The sequence below is a fragment of the Aethalodelphis obliquidens genome, unplaced genomic scaffold (genome assembly GCF_003676395.1).
Source record: "Aethalodelphis obliquidens isolate GAN/ISIS:26980383/991018 unplaced genomic scaffold, ASM367639v1 scaffold49, whole genome shotgun sequence".
NCBI classification, from domain to species: Eukaryota; Metazoa; Chordata; class Mammalia; order Artiodactyla; family Delphinidae; genus Aethalodelphis; species Aethalodelphis obliquidens.
Window position 1 is genome coordinate 10,382,247 of NW_020837993.1, and position 24,387 is coordinate 10,406,633.

At 44.8% G+C, this 24,387-nt stretch overlaps 1 protein-coding gene across 4 annotated transcripts in view; it reads right to left on the reverse strand.

Annotated features, from left to right (window-relative positions):
* Positions 1 to 17,806, reverse strand: part of FAM169B (Protein) — an 84,116-nt gene extending 66,310 nt beyond the window's left edge. For 3 of the 4 annotated variants that reach the window (XR_003428014.1, XM_027083181.1, XM_027083180.1), the window contains exon 1: positions 17,770 to 17,806. Coding sequence is in view for 2 of the 4 variants with exons in the window: in XM_027083181.1 (XP_026938982.1) it covers positions 17,770 to 17,800 (31 nt within the window). In the remaining 2 variants the exon portion in view is untranslated. The remainder of the gene's footprint in view (positions 1 to 17,769) is intronic. The other variant, XM_027083182.1, reaches the window with a different exon arrangement.
* Between the last annotated feature and the right edge of the window lie 6,581 nt (positions 17,807 to 24,387).

Sequence of the window (24,387 nt, forward strand, 5' to 3'; positions counted from 1 at the left end):
CAGCAGGTGAGGCAGCCTCACCCCACCAGCAACGTGAAGACTCCCTCCAGGCACACTGAGCGCTTGTTCTCTCCTCTCCTGGCCCCAACACCCCTCGCCAACAAAGGCCTCTCCCTATGCCTTTCTCATCCTGAGCACTTCGGAAATGTGGGTGGTTGTTTAGCTGAGCTCTCTGTTCAAACTGCTATTCATCCAGTTGGTCTAGTGGCTTCCCACAGGTATGAAAAAAGATTCAGTGCACGTTCAAATAAATTAAGAAAAACATACTGGGAAGTGGGCTGCTTCAGCCCTAGGGCACCTGACTCATGCTGCATGATTCTCCCATGAAAGCAACTTCAATAGCTACCTTTCTCCAGACGCCCCCAGGAATGCAGTCTCACAGAGCAAGTAAAAATCCCACCTGGACTTTTACTCTCTGGCGCTGGCCCTGTGTCTTGGGAGAGATGTTTGTCAGAGTCAAGCCTTCAGTCCACTCCAGTGAGGTTGAGGTTTGACTGACAAGCCTTATCAATGACACCCCCCCCAACCAATACACACACACACACACACAAGCTGAGACCTCTGCTGACAGGACACTGGGAGGACAGCATAATCGTCCACGTTTTGCGGAGGGGCACAGGGTGGGGTACCTCACCCAAGACCACTGGGCCTAGGGGCCTCTGCCTGGCTCCCCCAAAGGCTGCCACAGCTTGCCTGGCATTGGCTCTGGCCGAGTGTGGTCAGGAGAAATGCAGTGAATGTATTTTGCTCCCTGTACACCATGAAATCACTTCCCTGGCCGGGTACGCTGCTGGAGCTGTGAGAGCCCCTCAAAGAACCTGACGGACAGTATTCCCAGGGCACCCTGGCCCCTCAGGGCTCTCCTGCCTTGCAGCCCAGGCGCGGGTCCCTGGGGGTCTGCCCGCTATCAGCCCGATAGCGTGAGCATGGGGGCTGCATCGGGCCTGGCTCTGGGGATAAATTAACCCTCCACGAAAAGGAATTTCCAAAGATCTCTTAAAGGTTCCCTTTTAAAACCTTTAAGCTGGGCCAGACCCCTGCACCCCAGGGAAAGGGCCCCCCAAGCTGGCCGGGGACAGGAGGAGGCTGCTCCAGCCTCTGGGGTTTTAATTCCTTCTCATCTCTCTGGGGAAACTGCCCCATCAGAAAAGTTCGGGCAGACTCCTCCTTACACGGAAAATGTTTGGGTTAGCTTTCTGGAAAACTGGGTGGGAGTGAAAAAAATAAAAAGGGAAATGCTTAGGGCAGGAGAGGGGAGGGGGCATCCAATGCTGGCTGGCAAGGGAGACCCCTTCCCCAACCCAGGACGGACGGGGACACACGCGCGCGCACACACACACACACACACACACACACACACACACACACACACACACACGAGACCCCGCCTCCATTGCAGGGAGGAAGGAAGCCCCGCCCCCGCCCACCCGCCAACCACAAGGGCACATCTGGGCCTTGCAGAGGGGCCCTCGGGAAGTAAACAAGTCTGGGGCGTCTTCTGCACGCGCCGGAGACCAGCCTGGCCTCCGAGCTGCTGATGGAAGGCAGACTCGGGCAGGAGCTTCCAGATGTGAAATGCTAACAGGCTTTAATGGTTTGAACCCAACAGGAAATATTTTTCCAAAGCCAAAAGAATGTAATCTTTTCAGTACAATGCAAAATGCTTTTATGAAAAACGGCACACAGTTGAAATGATAATTCATTGCAGACAGCAAAGAAATAGAAATCCCCCAACGAACCCCGATTTTAAGAATTCACTTTAAGCATAAGTTGGTTGTGGTCACCCGAAAAACAAAAGCAGAGGTCTATCTTAAAGCATTCTTCCAGGGAAAATGCTGAAATCATTCAGGATCTTTGTACCAAATCTTGAGTTTCCAGGGTACAGAATTTTTTTATTTTTGCTTTTCTTTTTCACATAAGCTATCTGGTGGTTTTCTTCACAAAATAATTTGCTTCTAAAAGGAAATTATTAGAAGGAATCCTTATTATAGAAGAAATACGCTGAGTGGGGCTAAGCGCCTAATTCTGAGCTTAGCAGAGAGTTTGGAGCCTAGTTTCTAACCCGAGAGAGGGCATCAGACAAGAAGTGTCTGAACCCAGGTGTTTTGCACACCCACGGTGGTAGGGTAGTGCCTAAAGGGAGAAGATTTCCAAATGCCACCTCAATGGCTCAGAATTCAGCACCAGGAATTCACCAGGGTCCCTGATGTCCAGTGAGGCATGCACTTCAAAGCTGCCTGCTTTAAGAAAATTCAGTATTCACAAATGCAAACTTCATCCTGACCCTCCAAAGCATTCACCACAGGATGCCTTAAAGCTGAGAACTACTCTTAAAGTATGATTACATTTAATTTTTCTTTTTTAAGAGGGCCAAAGAATCCTACGTTCCTGACTTCCCTTGTAGCATGCATTTTCACACATATATTCTGCGGAACACTAGCTTCACAAGATATGCTGTGGAAGGAGGTTTCTGAGGCCAGCGAGTTTGGAAAAGGGAAACTGCTGTGATGCTCAGAGCTCACTGCTGGGGGTTCTTTGTGCCTATCACCAATCTGGACATTTAGAAACCCTGCAGCAATGAGATTTGATTAATCCAGCATTTATTTCCCAATCTTATTTAACTAGGGACCCCCGTCCCAGAACACTGATGGACAGGTGACAAACAATATCTTAGAGAAGAGTGCTTTGACATAATGTCAGGGCAAGAGGACCCATCACTATCAGACAGATAGCAAATATGCAAATACCTGGAGCTCAAGGACCACAGGCAAGGGGGCCGTGGTGTCAGCAGAACAATCCTCCACATAGAGGAGAAGAGAACAGAAGGTGAAGTAAATACACACTTGGATATTTTTGTTGGTTTTTGAAGAGCATCTGATTGCCAAAATATTCTTAGCAAAGAATTGAAAAAAAATGTTGGAAGACAGAATGTAGAAAATGTTAGAATTTCTGAGCAGATGAGCAAAGTTGTCAGGGAACGGAGGAAGCTCTGGGAGAGGTCTGCAGGTGGTGGCAGGGTAGGTTTCATTACTGGTAACTGACAGGGAGCCTGTTGCTCTGTTATCACAGATTTAGTACTGGCCAACTTGCAACTTGTCATTGCCTTGGCTGAGAATAAATCACTTGTCCCAAATCTAAGATGGTAAAATATGCAGATGACTTTGTGTGCCACCCACACAAAGATTTATGTAATCCTAATTGCTTTTAATATGAAGGTCTCATAATCTGAGCACTGGTGCATCTTACCCTTAGGCAAATGATACAAAGATTAAACTATTTTTCCCCCTGAATCATTCAAAAGGATATGAAGTGGGTCTGAAACATACTGTTCCTTTTGCATTCAAAGAGGTGTCACATTTGGGGACAAATGTGGAGCCCTATTTGGGGCAGACAGGAGGAAACAGCATCTCAAATGTCTGCTTCCTCATGAATGGTAACAGAAGAGGGGTCCTCATCTGATACAGCTGCAGGAAGCTCAGGTCCACCCTTTGCCCCTGAACCTGAACTCCTCCATCCCATGTGGTCATCATTATGATGCCCTATTTGTCTAACCTTTACCAGAAGGAAGAGAGCTTTGGCACATACTCAGGAGAACATGGAGAGCCTGACTCTTTGTATCCTGAATTTAACTGACCAGGAACTTGTAAAAATATCAAATCCCAGTGTCAGTAACATCACCACAAGATGTGGTGGTCCTGAAGCGGGGGGGGAAGGGGGGGGGGGGGGGGGGGGGGGGGGCAGTTGGCCCGCAGGAAGCAGAGCCCTAAACCACACAGCACACGAGAGGAAGACAAATAACTCATCACCATAATGTTTTACCCATTAGTCACAGAATAACATTTCTCAGAACTTACCCAAAAACTGTGGTTGTTAATGGACTTTATAAACTTTCATCCAGAAATCACATCCCTATATGTCCATCTATTACACTGCTAACAATAATATTTCTGAAGAGGACAAAGTTAGGTCTCTATCTGGTATGCTCAGCCCTGTGCAAAGCAACAAGGAGAGCTGAAAGTAGACTAGTCCTCAGTCTCCATGACCCAATTCTAGATTAAGCTGGTGCCCCCTGTTTAAGCACTCAGCCTCATCACCCGGACTACCCCACATGGAGAATGAATGGAGAAGAATGGGATTACCTTAAACCTAGACAATGAGTCGCTTAGGGAAAGTGTAGTTACTTCCCAATGTCTGGAAATGTGTTGAGAAAGCTACATTTTATAAGGGCACGGGTCTCTTCTGTGTAAAACTGAAAAGTAGATGAAGAGGTACCTGCCTAATAGAAATATTTGCATCCACGTTAGTACCAGCCCAGTTTTAAACTGAAGATATATAAAAGAAAGTTAACATTCTGCCTTCTGTGGATAAACAAAGTTTCTCAAGTACTAGTTGGGAGAGAAAGCATTAGAAAAATAGCGATATGTTCTCACATTAAAATGTACCCTTTTATACCTTACATTTGTACAGTATTTTCCAGATAACAAAAGGGCTGTCACACTTCCTCGTTTGTTTGAAACTTACATCAACCCTTTGAAGTCAAGAAAGAACAAAGAACTGACCCCATTTTTCAGAAGTGGAAACATTCTCAAAATGGAAAGTTAGTAATGGGGCTGAGATTCAAACCCAGATCTTGAGATTTCCAGAAGTACTTTCACCAATTTGTGTACTTACTAATTTATATTGTGTCAAGGACCACACATTGTGTACTAGCACCAAAAGGCAGCTAGTGCTCAGTATAGTACTGTTTAAAATACCTGCCTTTTTAAGGCTGAATAATACTCCATTATATATATACACACACCCCATTTTGCTTATCCATTCATCTGTTGATGTTCACTTGGATTGCTTCCACCTTTTGGCTATTGTGAATAATGCTGCCATAAATATAGATCTAGAAATATCTCTTCTAGTCCCTGCTTTCACGTCTTTTGGGGATATACCCAGAAGTGGAATTGCTGGATCATACAGTAGTTCTGTGCTTAATTTTTTGAAGAATTGCCATACCCCACAGTGGCTGTACCATTTTACACCAGCAATGCACAAAGATTCCAATTTCTCCACATTCTCACCCAACACTTGTCATTTTCTGCTTTTTCTGATAACAGCCATCCAAATGGATGTGGTTTTGATTTGTATTTCCCTAATGGTTAGTGATGCTGAGCATCTTTCCACGTGCTGACTGGCCATTTGTGTGTCTTTGGAGAAATGTCTATTAACTCTCTTGCCCACATATTAATAACTTTTAACAACTACTTTAAAAGCTTGTAAGAATTAGAATGACATGAATTCACAAAGAGATAAGTGGCAAGGCTGATGTGGTCTAAATGGGCTACCTACACAGGATTCATCACAGCACCTGCATCACAGGGCAATGATGCCACCTCTGCCCACTGTCCATCTGAGCCATACTCCCAAGAAAGAGGCAGAAGCTGGGAGGTGGCAGCAGTGAAAAGAGGACAGACTGAGTGTGCATTGTCATTTGTACTTTAAGGCTTGGGGGAAAAAAAACTACTTTTTAAAAAATATAATATATATATATATATTTTAATATAATAATAGTAGTAATAGTAAAATATAATAATAGTAGTAATAGTACTGTAGTAGTGGTGATGGTGGTAGTAGTAGTAGTAGTAGTAATACCCTGAGGCTTCTATGATATCTGCTCCCAGGGTCCCTGCCCAAGGGTGACCTTAGCTTAGACAAAGGTCTTCCTGATACCCTACGGTCCTGGAAAGAGGTCTAATCAGACCCTGATCACATTCAATACCAACACCACAGCAAAGGTTTGAAAAAACTTTCTGCTATAAAGCTATTTTATAATGTATAATATAAAACAATCATGGTCATCATTTAGGAACTTTCCTACTATTGCCAGACACTGTGCTAAGTGCTAGTTGATACAGTGGTGAAAAAGCAGAAGTGGCCTCTGCTCTTATAGAACTTACCGCCTGGGCGGGAGACATAAAAACAGTTAATACCCCCATGGCATGGAGGGAGGCGAGTGACAAGGGAGGTGGGAGACAGGACAGGATGACCAGCAAAGGTCTCTCTAAGGAGGTAACCTTTAAGCAGAAGGACTGAAGAATAAAATGTTCGCCTCATGCAGAGCAAGATCAAGAGCCACGCAGACTGAAGGAACAGCCCCTGCAGGAGGAAGAAAGGAGTGGAGGGAGTCCAAGCGCTCAAGGGTGGCCAGTGTGCCTGCAGCATGGCTGGCCAAGGGGAGAAGAGCAAGGTCACAGGAAGCAGGCAGACAGGGGCTAGAGTAATAGGACGCTGGCCAAGTTCCGACTTCAGGTTTCAAGAAGAATGCAGTAGGAGGATGCTGAAGGGTCCCCAGTGGGGCATGATAACTGGACTGTGTATTTGCTGCCTCCTCCAGATCACACTGCAGCAGGAATCCGAACCAGGGGCAGTGCAAGTTGAGTCAAGTGATGATGATGGCTTAGACTAATGATGGCAGTTTAGATGATGAGAAGGAGATGGCAGGCTTGAGCTAGATGTTAGCAGTGGACATGGCAGAACCTGCTGCTAGATGGATGTGTGAGGTGAGGGGCTAAGCTGACTTTCTGCTTTAACCCCTCCACTTCATATAAGTCAATGAAATTCAACTAGTAGCTTTCATATTGTGACATTTATAAACTAACATTGGAAACAGTCTAATTTCTGTTAAGATCCTAGCTCTTTCCAAAGGGGGAAATTGATGAACCTGCCAACAGAAGAATAAGATGTACATTATTCAAAAATACTATTTTCCTTGAGGTATTACAAACTGAACCAGTATAAAAACACAGATGAAGCACCCACAAAATGATGCCACCTCATCAGACCTCCCCAACATCAGAGCACATAGAGAGTGAGGTTTGGGCACGAGGGCAAGAGCTTCGGGGTCATTCAGACCTGATTTCAAAAATCTCTAACATATGATGAAATAAACTGCCACAAAAGAGCACAAACTATAGACTCAGACCCATAAAGACTGCAGATACTGAAATTATCTAATACAGAAGATAGAGATATGAAATATGTTTGAAGAACTTTAAATAGGGAATATAAAGGGCCAAGATTTTTTAAATTGTCCCATAACATTCTAGGGGGAAAGAAAGTAGAGCTTCTAGAAATTTATGTCTGAAATAGCCAATGAACAGAAAAATAGATCTGAAGAAATTACCCAGAAAGACAGAACAAGTGTAAAACATGAAAGGCAGGTTAAGAGAGACGGAGAGTAGAATGATATGGTCTACCAACAATGTAACTGAAGTTCCAGAAGGAGAAAAAACAGTAAGGAAGAGTCAAGATTTGATGAAATTTGTTTGAAATTTTTCCAGAATTAATGAAAGACACCTGTCCTCTGACTTTGGGATCCCAACCAACCCCAAAGGAGGAAAAATAAAGAAAACTCCCCTCCTAAACACACTGTGGTCAAGCTGCAAAACAACAAACATTGGGTTGGCCAAAAAGTTCCTTCAGTTTTTAAGTAAAAATAAAAGACACATTTTTCATTTTCACCAAGAAATATATTGAACAACCTATACACCGTTTTGTTCCACTACCTTCTGCCATTTTTCAGGCAACTTCATAATTCCGTCTTCCCAAAATTTTTTATCTTTTTGAGCAAAGAACTGTTCCAGGTGCCTTTTACAGTCTTCCAGGGAATTGAAATTTTTTCCATTAAGAGAATTTTGTAAAAAACGAAATAAATGGAAATCTAAAGGTGCAGTGTCTGGTGAACACAGCAGATGAATCAGAACTTCCCAGCCAAGCTGTAACAGTTTTTGCCTGGTCATCAAAGAAACATGTGGTCTTGCATTATCCTGATGGAAGATTATCCATTTTCTTTTGACTAATTCCAGATGCTTTTCATCGAGTGCTGATTTCAGTTGGTCTACTTGGGAGCAGTACTTGTTGGAATCAATCATTTGGTTTTCCAGAAGGAGCTCATAATAGAGGACTCTCTTCCAATCCCACCATATACACAACATCATCTTCTTTGGATGAAGACTGACCTTTGGTGTGGTTGATGGTGGTTCATTTCGCTTGCCCCACAGTCTCTTCCATTCCACGTTATTGTACAGTATCCACTTTTCATCGCCCGTCACAATTTGTTTTAAAAACCGGAATGCTTTCGTTACATTTAAGTAGAGAATCACATGTGGAAATACTGTCAAGAAGGTTTTTTTCCACTTAACTTATGTGGAACCCAAACATCAAAGCCATTAACATAACCAGGCTGGTGCAAATGATTTTCAATGCTTGATTTGGATATTTTGAGTATGTAAGCTATCTCCCAGCATGGTATAATGTTGATTGTTCTCAATTAATGTCTCGATTTGATCACTATCGACTTCAATTGATCTACCCAACTGTGGAGCACCATCCAGTGAGAAATTTCCAGCACAAAACTTCACCAACCACTTCTGACACGTTCAATCAGTCACAGCACCTTCTCCATACACTGCACAAATATTTTTTTGTGTTTCAGTTGCCTTTTTACCTTTCTTGAAATAATAAAGCATAATATGCTGAAAATGTTGCTTTTTCCTTCTATCTTCAATATTAAAATGGCTATACAAAAATTCACCAATTTTGATGAGTTTTTTTAAAATGCATGCTGATATGACAGCTGTCACAATACAATCTAACAAAATTGTTTCAAATGAAGTTAAAGCCAACTAAGTGCTACTAGAGCCATCTTATGGAAAAAACTGAATGAACCTTTTCACCAACCCAATACAAAAAGGTGACCATGAAAGCAGCCAGAAGGGAAAGACACATCCTCCCAATAGGACAGCTTCGTTGACAGCTGCCTTCTCAACAGCAACTATGGAAGCCAGGAGACAATGGAAGAACATTTTTAAAGTGCAAAAGGAAAATAACTTTCACGCTCCATTCAGCAGAACTAACTTCCAACAATGCAGGTGAAATAAAAAACATTTTAGAAAAACAAAACCTGAGTTTACTACCAACAGATCCTCCCTAAAGTTATTTCTAAAGGATGCCTATTATCAAGGGAAAGGAAATTGACCTCAAGAGGAAGTCAGTCAAGAAGGAATAGGAGGGACTTCCTTCATGGCTCAGTGGTTAAGAATCTGCCTGCCAATGCAGGGGACATGGGTTCGAGCCCTGGTCCGGGAAGATCCCACATGCCACGGAGCAACTAAGCCCGTGTGCCACAACTACTGAGCCCACGTACCTAGAGCCTGTGCTCCACAACAAAGAGAAGCCACCGTAACTGAGAAGCCCACACACCGCAACAAAGAGTAGCCCCCACTTGCTGCAACTAAAGAAAGCCCACACACAGCAATGAAGACCCAACACAGCCAAAAATTAAATAAATTTATATTAAAAAAAAAGAAGAAGAAGGAATGGGAGCAAAGAAAATGAGAAACATTTGGATAAAACCCAAGCCAATGCTGACCATACAAAACAAAAACTTCTAATTTAAGGAGGTTTCAAAAAAAAATAATAACAGAACTAAGGTGCTACATAACACATAGCACAGAAATTGGGAAGGAAGTAATCTGAGTGAAGGCATTTCAAGGCCCTTATATGATTCCAGAGAAAGTTTAAAACTGATTAATTTCAGAATTAATTAGAATTAACATGCACATTAAAATGTCAAACCCCTAAGAGAATAGAAATATAGATATTAAATTTCAAAATAGGAGAGAGAAAAAAATGGAATTAGAGCCAGGGTGGGGAAAATCTCAATTTAAAAAAAGGCAAGAAATGAAAACAAGATGATCTGTCAATATTCATATTTAATTCTTATGATTAAAAACATATTTGTCAAATTTCACAATTTGTATGGAACCACAAAAGACCCCGAAGAGCCAAACCAATCTTGAGACAGAAAAACAGAGCAGGAGGAATCAGGCTCCCTGACTTCAGACTATACTACAAAGCTACAGTAATCGAGACAGTATGGTACTGGCACAAAAACAGAAATATAGATCAATGGAACAGGATAGAAAGCTCAGAGATAAACCCACACACATACGGTCATCTTATCTTTGATGAAGGAGGCAAGAATATACAATGGAGAAAAGACAGCTTCTTCAATAAGTGGTGCTGGGAAAACTAGACAGCTACATGTAAAAGAATGAAATTAGAACACCTGCTAACACCATACACAAAAATAAACGCAAAATGGATTAAAGACCTAAATGTAAGTCCAGACACTATAAAATTCTTAGAGGAGGGGCTTCCCTGGTGGCACAGTGGTTGAGAGTCCGCCTGCCGATGCAGGGGACACGGGTTCGTGCCCCGGTCTGGGAAGATCCCACATGCAGCGGAGCGGCTGGGCCCGGAAGCCATGGCCGCTGAGCCTGCGCGTCCGGAGCCTGTGCTCCGCAACGGGAGAGGCCACAACAGTGAGAGGCCCGCGAAACGCAAAAAAAAAAAAAAAAAAATTCTTAGAGGAAAACATAGGCAGAACACTCCATGACATAAATCCCAGTAAGATCCTTTTTGACCCACCTCCTAGACAAATGGAAATAAAAACAAAAATAAAGAAATGGAACCTAATGAAACTTAAAAGCTTTTGCACAGCAAAGGAAACCATAAACAAGACAAAAAGAATGGGAGAAACCTCAGAATGGGAGAAAATATTTGCCAAAGAAGCAACAGACAAAGGATTAATCTCCAAAATACACAAGCAGCTCATGCAGCTCAATATCAAAAAAAGCAAACAACCCAATCCAAAATTGGGTGGAAGACCTAAACAGACATTTCTCCAAAGAAGATATACAGATTGCCAACAAACACATGAAAGGATGCTCAACATCACTAATCATTAGAGAAATGCAAATCAAAATTACAATGAGGTATCACCTCACACCAGTCAGAATGGCCATCATCTAAAAATCTACAAACAGGGCTTCCCTGGTGGCACAGTGGTTGAGAGTCTGCCTGACGATGCAGGGGACACGGGTCCATACCCCAGTCTGGGAGGATCCCACATGCCACGGAGCGGCTGGGCCCGTGAGCCATGGCCGCTGAGCCTGTGCGTCCGGAGCCTGTGCTCCGCAACAGGGGAGGTCACAACAGTGAGAGGCCTGCGTAGCGGAAAAAAAAAAAAAAAATCTACAAACAATAAGTGCTGGAGAGGGTGTGGAGAAGAGGGAACCCTCTTGCACTGTTGGTGGGAATGTAAATTGATATAGACGCTATAGAGAACAGTATGGAGATTCCTTAAAAAACTAAAAGTAGAACTACCATACGAGCCAGCAATTCCACTACTGGGCATATACCCTGAGAAAACCATAATTCAAAAAGAGGCATGCACCACAATGTTCATTGCAGCTCTATTTACAATAGCCAGGACATGGAAGCAAACTAAGTGTCCATCGACAGATGAATGGATAAAGAAGATGTTCATTGCAGCTCTATTTATAATAGCCACAATGTTCATTGCAGCTCAATTTATAATAGCCAGGACATGGAAGCAACCTAAGTGTCCATCGACAGATGAATGGATAAAGATGTGGCACATATATACAATGGAATATTACTCAGCCATAAAAAGAAATGAAATTGAGTTATTTGTAGTGAGGTGGATGGACCTAGAGTCTGTCATACAGAGTGAAGTAAGTCAGAAAGAGAAAAACAAATGCCGTATGCTAACACATATATATGGAATCTAAAATTAAAAAAAAAAAAAACATGGCTCTGAAGAACCTAGGGGCAGGACAGGAATAAAAATGCAGACATAGAGAATGGGCTTGAGGACAGGGGGAGGCGGAAGGGTAAACTGTGACGAAGTGAGAGAGAGGCATGGACATATATACACTACCACATGTAAAATAGATAGCTAGTGGGAAGCAGCCGCATAGCACAGGGAGATCAGCTCGGTGCTTTGTGCTCCCACAGGGAGCGTGGGAGGGAGAACGCAAGAGGGAGGAGGTATGGAGATATATGTATATATATATAGCTGATCCACTTTGTTATACAGCAGAAACTAACACACCATTGTAAAGCAATTATACTCCAGTAAAGATGTTAAAAAATATATATATTCGCCAACAAGTAACTAGACTATGCTTTTGCACAAGGACAGATTTTTATTAGTGTATTGACCAAGCATTTTTGAATATCTTAATAATATTTTTACTCAGTTATCATGTATTCTGAAGAAACACAGAGCAATTCTTTTCCTTCTGCATAGCTTACAAAAATGTTTTTCCAGGACGTTCTAATAGACCAAACATGGGCAACACACATGCATTAAAGAAATCATTTGCTGGAAAACATAGGTCAAAATGAACAACTGAGTATAATTCACTGCTTGAGCCTATATGCCTCGCCCCACATACATACACTCACCAAGCCTGGTCCACTAAGCAGCATTTCACAGAGCACCGTGGGCGGTGAGACAGCACTGTGAGCAGAAGTCTCTGCAATGATGGCATCCCCACAACTTTGACTTTTCAAGCACTTATCACTGAATGAAACACTCAGGGACTCCAATTAGGGGTTATTTCAGCAAAATGCACTGAGTAAATGAATACAGCTTTCTCTGTCAGTGGAACTTGCGAGTAGTGGTTAGAGACTCGGTTTCCAAGAAAAACACATTTGTCTTAATTTCTGCAAGACAAGGAAACCAAGCAGTCTAGGAGGGTTTGGGCCTTGGGAGCCCCCAACACACACATGGACAGAACCTTCCCCTCTGCCCTCCCCAGGAGCCCCCAGCCCTCAGCCTGAGGCCATTCCCAGTGGCCCCCGTGGCTGCCCAGATTCGGAGGAGCAAAGAAGCATCGAAATGATTCTGTGCCTCAACAGATAATAGGCACTGGTTTAAGCAGGAAGCGAAGCCACTGCCTGGGCACAGGGAATGCAAAGGGTCTGCTGCGAAAGGGTTCCGAGTGGTCCAAAGAATCAGGGAGAGAGACATGCCCGGATTTCGGCAGACAGTGGCCTTTATATACACATGCTGTGTGTCCCACCCCCACTGAAGGTTGCTGATCGTCGGCCTTGGAAAAGGAAACACCCACAACAGAGGATGGGTGCACTAAAAGGCATGGAATTTGTAAACCACAGCTGTTACATCCTAACAAACGTTATTCAAAGGCCCTGGACCTTCAGTTGCTACTGACAGTCACTTAACCCCCACAATAACCCTGACTTTAAAAGTCACGGGACACCAGGGGCATCTGACTAACAAGTGTGCTTGAATTGTGTCCTAAAATTGCTTTCTATACCACACAACACAAAAGAAAACACAGCTCTCTTCTATAATCCTCTGTTTGGAATTTCCCAGAGCTGAGCTACAAATAAGAATGTCATCAGAGGAGCCAGGAGCCAGCTGCTGTCAGGAACCCAGCTAAGGCCAGTCAGCCGGTCACCAGACTAGGGTTTCAAAGGTCAGAAAGACAACACTTCAGTGCCCACTGCCTTCCCACTGCCCAGCCCGAGTCCTGGACGCCTGGTCATTCACTCCATCCTGCCAGGCCACGGCAGAAGCCAGAGGTCAGGACAGCAGCCATCTCTGGCCTGGCCTAGTATAGCAGAGATCCCTGTTTAATACAGACATAATACACCCCTTGATGTCTAGAGATGGGGGTGAACAACGACCATCTATAGGATGGATTCCATTATACGGCAAAGAATCACAACCAACAGACAGGGGACATACAAAATGTCCAGGCCATTAGGAGGACTCACTGCGGACCAGGCCTTCCCAAGAAGAGTGGGACCCCTAGAAAGACATTTCCCAGGGGATGGGCTGACCAGGGGCACTCAACCCCAGGGGTGGCAGGCCAGCTTGAATCACCCCACATCCTAAAACACACAATCTGTAAAATCCTCCCAGCAACCCTTCCTGTAGCCAGGGAACCAACAAAGGTCTTCACCAGCACCTGAAAGGAAATGATTCCTCCATCCAAAGCTCACAGGGCTCTGACCATGTGCCAGCGGCAAGCAGGGCACTAGGACAGAAACATCAGTAAGGGTCCTGCCCTCAGTAGGATTACAGTCTGGTTACAGTGACAGGAAGTAACTGACAAACTTCATGGCCGAGTGGAGTTTTAGAGACCATCTTATCCTTTCCCCCCCCTCCTGATGAAGGAATGGAGACTCACCTAGGGCACAAAAGCACTTAGTGACAGGAGTCCCAGTGCCCAGCCCAGCCCTCTGTCATAACCCCAGTGAGGCCCTGCCCCTCAGGAACTGAGATTCCTCCAAGTTGCCAGGTCCCTGTTCCTCTAAAAGGACACTTCTACACCTTGAACTAGAGAAGATGCAAAATGACTGATCAATATTTTATTTTTTTTTTTGGAAGTGTTATGTTAACATGAGGTCATCTCTGAGGAGCTAGCTCATGGATTATCACGTTCCTGAGCCTCCATTTCGGTTTGGGGCAGGGGGAAGGGGGGCAGACATCACCCTCATTTTAAGTCCCTTTCTCTGGGGAGTCAGACCACCACCACCAATCACCCCCCAATTGAAATCCCAGCACTACCACTTACTAGCCAGGTGACCTTAGGCAAGTGACTATATCTCTGTGCCTCAGCTTCCTCACCAGTAAAATGGGATAATAATAGTATCTACATTTACTATTTACTATGAGGATCAATTAAGGTAACGCTTAGAAAGGGTTTAGAGCAATACTCGGCAGGCAGAAAAGTGCTCCTAAGGGTTAGTTTACTAAAAGTGTCTTCAAGTCTCCTCCACCAAAAACGCAAGGGAAAAGCCACCTCCCCACACTCATATCACCACCTCAAGCTCAGCCTTCTCCCTCTTCTTGTCCCTGAAACATCAGCTATGCTTGACCCCCTTCAGGGTCATGTGACATGCCGACCCCCTTCCCTGCTGGCCTCTCCCTCTCCCTGACCCTCCTTCTGAGCCCATGCAGTCAGCACCTGCCTAGGCCTCCCTCAGCCCCAGGCCCTGCCCCCATGGGCTTTTTTCTTTTCAGTCTCTCCTCCTTGGGTCTCAACATCAGGTTCTCAGAGCTTCTCCCTCCCTGAGCCTTCGGGCTGTGCCCTCAGCTCCTCCCCACCTCCCATCTCCCAGGAGATGCCCGTGCCACGCCTCCAACTGCTGTGCTCCTCCCACTTGGCAACAGGGGTCCCCAACAGGGCCCCAAAAGGGCCAGCACTGGCCTTTCTAGATTCCTCCTCTGCTCCAGCGTCAGTGTTTCTGACTAACTCTTCAGTGTCTCCAACGGGAAGCTACTGAAACATTCTGAAGTCACCGTGTTTAGACTGCATCATGTATTCCCCCTTCCAGAATCAGTTTCTTTAGTGGCATCACCACTGTCCCAACCCAAGCTTTGGAGTCATCCGGATTTTCCTCCTTGCTTGCTAGCTTTCCTGTCTATAAAGCTCTGCTTGTATTACCACTGCAAACTGTCTGGCACCTAACTTTTCAAAACTGGAACACTAAACTGACTGCCTAAATGGAGATCATAAAACAGGTAATTCTCACAGATGCTTTCATTTGCTGTGTAAACAGAAGGGGGGGTGCAAAATAAAGGGCCTTCTCTGAGTCTACTCAAAATTTCACAAGGGGCCCAGCAGTCCGCTCTGATGAACACAAGGTCTCATCTAATCCTTATGCGGCAGGTCAAGACCTTATTTTATAGATGAGGGAACTTCAAGGTAAAGGATGAGAGGAGTAACAGAACTTGGTCGTGTCTGACTTTCTTCTTCCTTTCTACTATACTCCAAGCTGAAATGACAGCAACTGATGGTCTGGTGGAACCTAAGACGGTCTTCAGTATCAGGGAAATTAAAAATACATACAGACTCAGAGAGGGAGGGAGAGAGAGAGAGAGAGAGAGAGAGAGAGGGAATGTGTGTGTGGCCCTGGGGTATGTTTTGAATTACTGAGGGTACCCCTGTCCAGACACACCAATATTGAGGAACCTCATCTAGATACAGAGGCAACTCCCACGGGAATGTCATGTGCCCTTTCCCTACCTTTTAGTGCTAGAACTAAGTGGGGACCGGGACACAGCCTTACCTGAAAGCACAATTCTCAGTTTCATGCTTCCTTGCTCAAAGAAAAAGGATTCCCACGTGTGCATGGTTGGCTGAAGCCCTTTTTGGAAATGGGCTATCAAAGCTCAGGCATCGATTCAGCTATGTAAAACTCCCATCCATTAGGATCTAGCACATGTGGAAATGATTAATGTGCAACTGCTGTGTGTCATCTGGGCCATCAGCAACCATGAAGGCCACAGCAAACGCCGACATAAATACAAGAAAATCCTGAAACCGTTTAGGCCAACTACACTTTTCCAGAAGATGAAATTACCATTACTTTTCCCATTAAAACAGTAAAGCTGGGTAGAATAAGCACAGCTCTAAGGCACTAGCTGGGAGGAACTTTCTGACTCATGGTACCACTCGGAGGGGGAGGGGAAGGGAGAAAGCTAAACTGAGCAGCTTTGTGTGCAGACCAGCTAAGTGTTTAAAATATATGAGATATTTCTGTACAGTAAGTCCCGAAGTGGGCAAAGTCTTCTCCGTTTTGCAGGTGAGGAAGGTGATAGCAAAAGAGCAGGTCACTTTTTCTTCTTGCCCAAGTTCTCAAACAATAAACTGGCAACAGCACTCACTATTAACCAACTTTCCAGAAAGGACCACAGAAAAATAAAAAACGAAATAGTACTTCTCCCTCTAAAACTAGAGACAAAACCCTTTCTCAATCTCTAGACCAATGAAAACTTTGACAAGGAATGTAAGTAATTCATACAAGTGACAGTGGCCACCTTCTCTCCTTAACTCCCTCACTTGAAATCGGGAAAAACAACTAAAAGTCACAGTTTTTGAATGCAGGTCACAATAACAAGTAATCCACCGCCGTTGGCTTCTAATAAAAGGCAGAGGAGCCTCTGTAAGATTGAGTTTTTCCTTAGAGATGAGTGGTGGGAGAAAGTGGCCAATCTGCGGTTTGACTGCACGTGGGCGCAGGGCTCTAGCGAGGGTCGGACTGGACATGAGCACCCAGCCAAGGGGCCCTACGTGCCGCGGGTCCCCGGGGGAACAAAGGAAAGATGCAGGAGAGAAAGAGTGACTTCTCGGCATCAAACGCCCCTATGCTTGCTCCCATCCAAATACTCCTTCCTTTGCAGGACTGCTGGAAACTCTTTCGGGGATCTGTCCCACGTGCTTTCAAATTCAGAAGTCTCACGGTTTCGCCCGGTTCTCCGGAGAGGGGGCAGGCATGGGACGCGAGGGAGGAGGCGGGCTCCCGGGCGCGCCCGCAAATCCAGGCTCCCCTGCTGGCCTGCAGGGCCCGGGGCGGCACGCCCGCCGCGCACCAGGCCGGGGGCCAGAACTGGCAGTCCCCGAACAGGGGCAACAGGGGCACCCGCCGTCCCCCGAGCTGCTTTACCGAACCCTCCCCACCGTGCGCTTCCATTTCACAGACAAGACCACCAAGGCTAAGGGAAGGCAAGGAGTTCGCCAGGCCAGGCCATCGGGTCCCGGCTGCTGGGGGTCCTAGGGACGGCCGGGAGGGCAGTGACGGAGACCCCTCGGGGGTTGCCCCTCCCGGGGGTGGTCTCGCCCCTGACATCCAGGGCCGCCCACTATCTCGTTCCCTGGCGGCAACAGGTGCGCGGCTCGCGGCGCCCTGGCGCCAATTCCGGGGAAAGTTTCCCTGGCCGCGGCGCGCTGTTTACAGTCTCGTTTTGCAGCGCGGGGGCCCGGAGCGTTCAGGCCAGCCCAGCCATTGAAACCCGACACGTGGGGTGGGGCCCGCGCGGCAGACCGCGAGGGAAGCGGGCAGGCTCCGGGCCGGCCTGGCCCCAGCTACCCTTACCTGCTGCCCTGCCCGCGGCCTCCGCCTCCATGCTCCCGCTTTCTGGGCGCCCAGCCCCGCCCCGCCCCCTCTGCCCCGCCCGCTGCCGCGCCCCGCCCCGGCCCCTCCTCCAGGAATGGCCCCGCTCCAGCACCGCGGCTGCCCGGCCTGCGCCCCGATGTTTTCCCTACCCCCCCTACCCCGCCCCCAGCGCCGGGGCCAACGCCCTGCGGTCGTAGCTAGCGACCCCTGCTCCCTGCAGACAGTTTCCAAAGCGAGCTCATCACTTCCGATGAGTAGTTAGTGAGTAGTTAGTATTTCTCTTACTACTCCTGTTGGAAGAGAAGCCGTTCGCAGCCCCACGCCCTCGCCAGCGCCCCTCGGCCTGGCACCCCACTCTCTACGCCCCTTCCCACTTCCTGTTATTTCTGTTTCTATGGGCAAGAATCGCTTGTATTATCCCTTTTCGAAAACGTATACAGTTGAAAACTAGCTCAAAGACAACGAATGGCCCCCATAACGCAGGGCCCCCAGTAATCTTTTCTGCCCATTTTTTCAGTCTTTTCAGTTTTTTTCCTAACAACTGTAAAGTGCTTTTTCTGATAACTAATACCTTTTTTTAATTAAATGTTCAAGCTTTTACTCACTTGAAGTAGCAAAATTCAATGAGAAGCAATTGTTTCTCTACCATTTCTTTTGGGCCTGTTTGAAGGTGTTTTTTACAGGGGAGAGGGGGAGCAGGGGTAGTTTTAAAATGCCAATGGCCTTGGAACCCAAAGGACTGTCAGCTGGCACCTACCCTCTTTGGTTGGCAGCTCTGAAGTTTGCCCTTCTGGACCGGCTCCCTCAGAGCTGCATCCTCAGCCCTTCTGACCCTCTGCCCCCAGGATGGGTGTAGAATTCATTTGCCTGCTTTCTCCCTGTACCCCAGCAAACCGTGGCTCAGGGGGGCCTCTCAGCTACTCCCCACCATGCAACCTCAGCTTTGAAGCAACCCACCTGAGGAAGACCAGGGCACCCCCAAGCAGAGGAAGAAAAATGGTCCCAGTTTCACTTCCATGGCACATTGCTGCAGTATTTACTGTGTCCGGAGCTGGAGGCTCCCCTTAAAGCTGAAACAGGAGGGAAGGGGGCAGGGCACAGCATTTGAAAGAATGACATAGCCCGAGGACATGACATAAACTGATTAAAACCAAATGGGCCCAAGATGGCAGACAGGTCCACCTCCACTAGAACCTGAGGCTCAGTATACGCTCACTGTAACACATCTGCAAGCTAAATGACACATCCACAGGTGCCATGACAGTTCCAAGGCCTACCATAAGGATCAAAAAGTGGGCGATGGCTCAATTTCTGGATATCCCCACCCCTTCCTGAGATAGCTGGAATACTCCTCCCACTCAGCCTATGAAATTACCCACTCCTATAAAAATTGACAATCCAATACCCTGGTGCCTTTCTCACCTTCTGAGATGGCCAACACTCTGCCTATGGAGTGTGTTTCTCTCTAAATAAGTCCACTTCTTACCTATCACTTTGTCTCTCACTGAATTCTTTCCACGATGAGACATTAAGAACCTGAGCTTCATTAAGTCCTGAAGCCAGGGGTGTGATCTCAGTTGGAAGACCGTGGGTTTGGGCCGGTTTGAGTCCCGGCCACGTGGGTTCAAGTTCCAATCTGAGGTGCGTGTTTTCAGAGCCACCCTGAGTCATCTCTTGGAAGTGTGAGATTTCATTTTCTACAGTGATAAAAACACAGAGCTCCTTGGGTGATAGCATTCCAGACACTTAACTCCTCCAAACACCTTATTTTCATTCAACACATATTTGTTAGCTTCCTACTATGTGCCCTATATGGTCTAGATTCTAGGGATTCCGCAGTGAACAAAATGGACAAAACCTTGCCTTCATGGAGGTTACTTTCTGGGCAGAAGTGGGCAGGAGATAAAGAGAACATAATAGTATGTTAAAGAACAGCTAAGGAAAAAAATAAAACAGAGAAATGGGATGGGAGGAGGCTTTTATAATTTTAAATAAAGTGTTAATTGCAAGCCTTGTTGAAAGGATGACATTTGAGGAAAAACATGAAGAAAATGAAGAGGCTAAACATGTGGGAAGGGAAAATGGCCAAGGCTACAGCAAGTACAAATGTCCTGAGGTGGAAGGAAATCTCTTTTTTGGCCCCTGTGCCTTTTTTGAGCCCCTGATAATCGAGGGTGCTACTTAAGCTGTTGGCACATAGGGCTAAAGATTTATTAATCTCTGGTGCAAAACATAATTGTTCAAAAGCCTTGACATATTTTTTTTAAATTACTCACATGGTACCTGAATACATGTTCCTTTTAAAAACAGAAAGAAACAGCAATAGACTGAAAAGTTCCTTGCTTCTCAGCTGCTTATTCAACTCCTGTCTCAAAGTCAGAACTTAGTCAAATACTTCCTCTTTTCCTTTATAGTTTCTGGGTTTTCTGTCTTGCTTGGGTAGGCTGAAACCACCCCCAAATTAGAAATAAACCCTTCTACTTTTGCTTTCAGTGTTTGTACTGTTTTGGTCTTTAGATTTGGATTTAAATCCAACTAGATGGACTTCCCTGGGGGTCCAGTGATTAAGACTCTGCGTTTCCATTGCAGGGGGTGCGGGCTTGATCCCTGGCTGGGGAACAAAAATCCCACATGCCACACGGCATGGCCAACAAATAAAAATAAATCCAAATAGAATTTATTTATGTATACTGCATAAGGAATAGATCTCACTATAGCCAATTATCCCCACACCATCAAATGGTCCATTCTTTCCTCCACTAATTTGAGTTACTTCCTTAACCATATTTTAAATCCTTATATACATTATGGCTCTTGTTTTATTGCCCTGTTCCTACAATACCACACTATTTGAATTACGACAGCTTCATAATATATTTGGAAATATAGGAGGACAAACCACCCTCATCAAATATTGGAACAAACAAATTAAGGATATTGAGGTTTCACTGAGATTGTTTCTAGTTTTAAACATTAATTTGCAGAATATTAACATCTTTAAAGTTTTGAGTCCTCCCATCAAAGAACATAGCACACCTTGGTTTAGTCAGGTCTTTTCTTTTTTCTTTTTTTTTAAACATCTTTATTGGAGTATAATTGCTTTACAATGTTGTGTTAGTTTCCGCTGTATAACAAAGTGAATCAGCTATACGTATACATATATCCCCATATCACCTCCCTCTTGCATCACCCTCCCACCTTCCCTATCCCACTCCTCTAGTGGTCACAAAGCACCGAGCTGATCTCCTTGTGCTATGCAGGTGCCTCCCAGTAGCTATTTTACATTTGGTAGTGTATATTTGTCAATGCTACTCTCTCACTTCGTCCCAGCTTACCATTCCCCCTGCCACCATGTCCTCAATTCCGTTTTGTACATCTGCATCTTTATTCCTGTTCTAACCCTAGGTTCATCAGAACCATTTTTTTCAGATTCCATATATATGTGTTAGCATACGGTATTTGTTTTCCTCTTTCTGAATTACTTCACTCTGTATGACAGAGTCTAGGTCCATTCACCTCACTACAAATAACTCAATTTCGTTTCTTTTTATGGCTGAGTAATATTCCATTGCACATATGTGCCATCTCTTCTTTATCCATTCATCTGTCGATGGACATTTAGGTTGTGTCCATGTCCTGGCTATTGTAAATAGAGCTGCAATGAACATTGTGGTACATGCCTCTTTTTTTTTTGTTTTGTTTTGTTTTGTTTTGTTTTTTGCGGTATGCGGGCCTCTCACTGCTGCGGCCTCTCCCGTTGCGGAGCACAGGCTGCGGACGAGCAGGCTCAGCGGCCATGGCCCACAGGCCCAGCCGCTCCGCGGCACGTGGGATCCTCCCAGACCGGGGCACGAACCCGCGTCCCCTGCATCAGCAGGCGGACTCTCAACCACTGCGCCACCAGGGAAGCCCTACATGCCTCTTTTTGAATTATGGTTTTGTCAGGGTATATGCACAGCAGTAGGATTGCTAGGTCATATGGTAGTTCTATTTTTAGTTTTTTAAGGAACCTCCATACTGTTCTCCATCGTGGCTGTATCAGTTTACATTCCCACCACAGTGCAAGAGTGTTCCCTTTTCTCCACACCCTCTTCAGCAATTATTGTTTGTAGGTTTTTTTTTTCAGGTGTCCACCTTTTATTTTATTTTATTTTTTTAACATATTTATTGGAGTATAATTGCTTTACCATGGTGTGTTAGTTGCTGCTTTATAGCATAGTGAATCAGCTATACATATACATATATCCCCATATCTCCTCCCACCCTCCCTATCCCACCCCTCTAGGTGGTCACAAAGCACCGAGCTGACCTCCCTGTACCATGCGGCTGCTTCCCACTAGCTATCTATTTTACATTTGGTAGTGTATGTATGTCCATGCCACTCTCTCACTTCGTCCCAGCTTACCCTTCCCACTCCCCATGTCCTCAAGTCCATTCTCTACATCTGCATATTTATTCCTGTCTGCCCCTAGGTTCTTCAGAACAATTTTTTTTTAGATTCCATATATATGTGTTAGCATACAGTATTTGTTTTTCTATTTCTGACTTACTTCACACCGTATGACAGAATCTAGGTCCATCCACCTCACTACAAATAACTCAATTTCGTTTCTTTTTATGGCTGAGTAATATTCCACTGTATATATGTGCCACATCTTTTCTTTCTTTTTTTTTTTTTTTAATGGCTGCATTGGGTCTTTGCTGCTGCTTGCGGGCTTTCTCTAATTGCAGGAACTGGGGGCTACTCTTTGTTGTGGTGCACGGGCTTCTCATTGCAGTGGCTTTTCTTGTTGTGGAGCATGGGCGCTAGGTGTGTGGGCTTCAGTAGCTGTGGCTCATGGGCTCTAGAGCGCAGGCTCAGGAGTTGTGGTGCATGGGCTTAGTTGCTCTGCAGCATGTGGTATCTTCCCGGACCAGGGCTCGAACCTGTGTCCCCTGCGTTGGCAGATGGATTCTTAACCATTGTGCCACATCTTCTTTATCAATTCATCTGTTGATGGACACTTTACAGATTTTTCTATGATGGCCACTCTGACCAGTGTGAGGTGATACCTCATTGTGGTTTTGATTTGCATTTCTCTAATGATTAGTGATGTTGAGCATCCTTTCATCTGTTTGTTGGCAATCTCTATATATTCTTTGGAGAAATGTCTATTTAGGTCTTCCACCCATTTTTGGATTGGGTTGCTTGTTTTTCTGATATTGAGCTCCATGAGCTGCTTGTATATTTTAGAGATTAATCCGTTGTCCATTGTTTCATTTGCAAATATTTTCTCCCACTCTGAGGGTTGTCTTTTCATCTTGTTTATGGTTTCCTTTGCTGTACAAAAGCTTTGAAGTTTCATTAGGTCCCATTTCTTTACTTTTGTTTTTATTTCCATTTCTCTAGGAGGTGGGTCAAAAAGGCTCTTGAAGTGATTTATGTCACAGAGTGTTCTGCCTATGTTTTCCTCTAAGAGCTTTATAGTGTCTGGCCTTATATTTAGATCTTTAATCCATTTTGAGTTTATTTTTGTGTATGGTGTTAGGGAGTGTCCTAATTTCATACTTTTACATGTACCTGTCCAGTTTTCCCAAAACCACTTATTGAAGAGGCTATCTTTTCTCCATTGTATATTCTTGCCTCCTTCATCAAAGATAAGGTGACCATACGTGCGTGGGTTTATCTCTGGGCTTTCTATCCTGTTCCATTGATCTATATTTCTGTTTTTGTGCCAGTACCATACTGCCTTGATTACTGTAGTTTTGTAATATAGTCTGAAGTCTGGGAGCCTGATTCCTCCTGCTCCGTTTTTCTTCTCAAGATTGCTTTGGCTCTTCAGGGTCTTTTGTGTTTCCATACAAATTGTGCAATTTTTTGTTCTAGTTCTGTGAAAAATGCTATTGGTAATTTGATAAGGATTGTATTGAATCTGTAGATTGCTTTGGGTAGTATAGTCATTTTCACAATGTTGTTTCTTCCAATCCAAGAACATGGTATATCTCTCCATCTGTTTGTATCATCTTTAATTTCTTTCATCAGGGTCTTATAGTTTTCTGCATTCAGGTCTTTTGTCTCCTTAGGTAGGTTTATTCCTAGGTATTTTATTCTTTTTCTTGCAAAGGTAAATGGGAGTGTTCCCTTAATTTATCTTTCAGATTATTCATCATTACTGTATAGGAATGCAAGAGATTTCTGTGCATTAATTTTGTAACCTGAAACTTTACCAAATTCATTGATTAGCTCTAGTAGTTTTCTGGTAGTATCTTTAGGATTCTCTATGTATAGTATCATGTCACCTGCAAACAGTGACAATTTTACTTCTTCTTTTCTGATTTGGATTCTTTTTATTTCTTTTTCTTCTCTGATTGCCATGGCTTAAAACTTTCAAAACTATGTTGAATAATAGTAGTGAGAGTGGGCAACCCTGTCTTGTTCCTGATCTTAATGGAAATGGTTTCAGTTTTTCACCATTGAGAGAGATGTTGACTGTGGGTTTGTCACATATGGCCTTTATTACGTTGAGGTAGGTCCCCTCTAAGCCCACTTTCTGGAGAGTTTTTATCATAAATGGGTGTTGAATTTTGTTGAAAGCTTTTCTGCATCTATTGAGATGA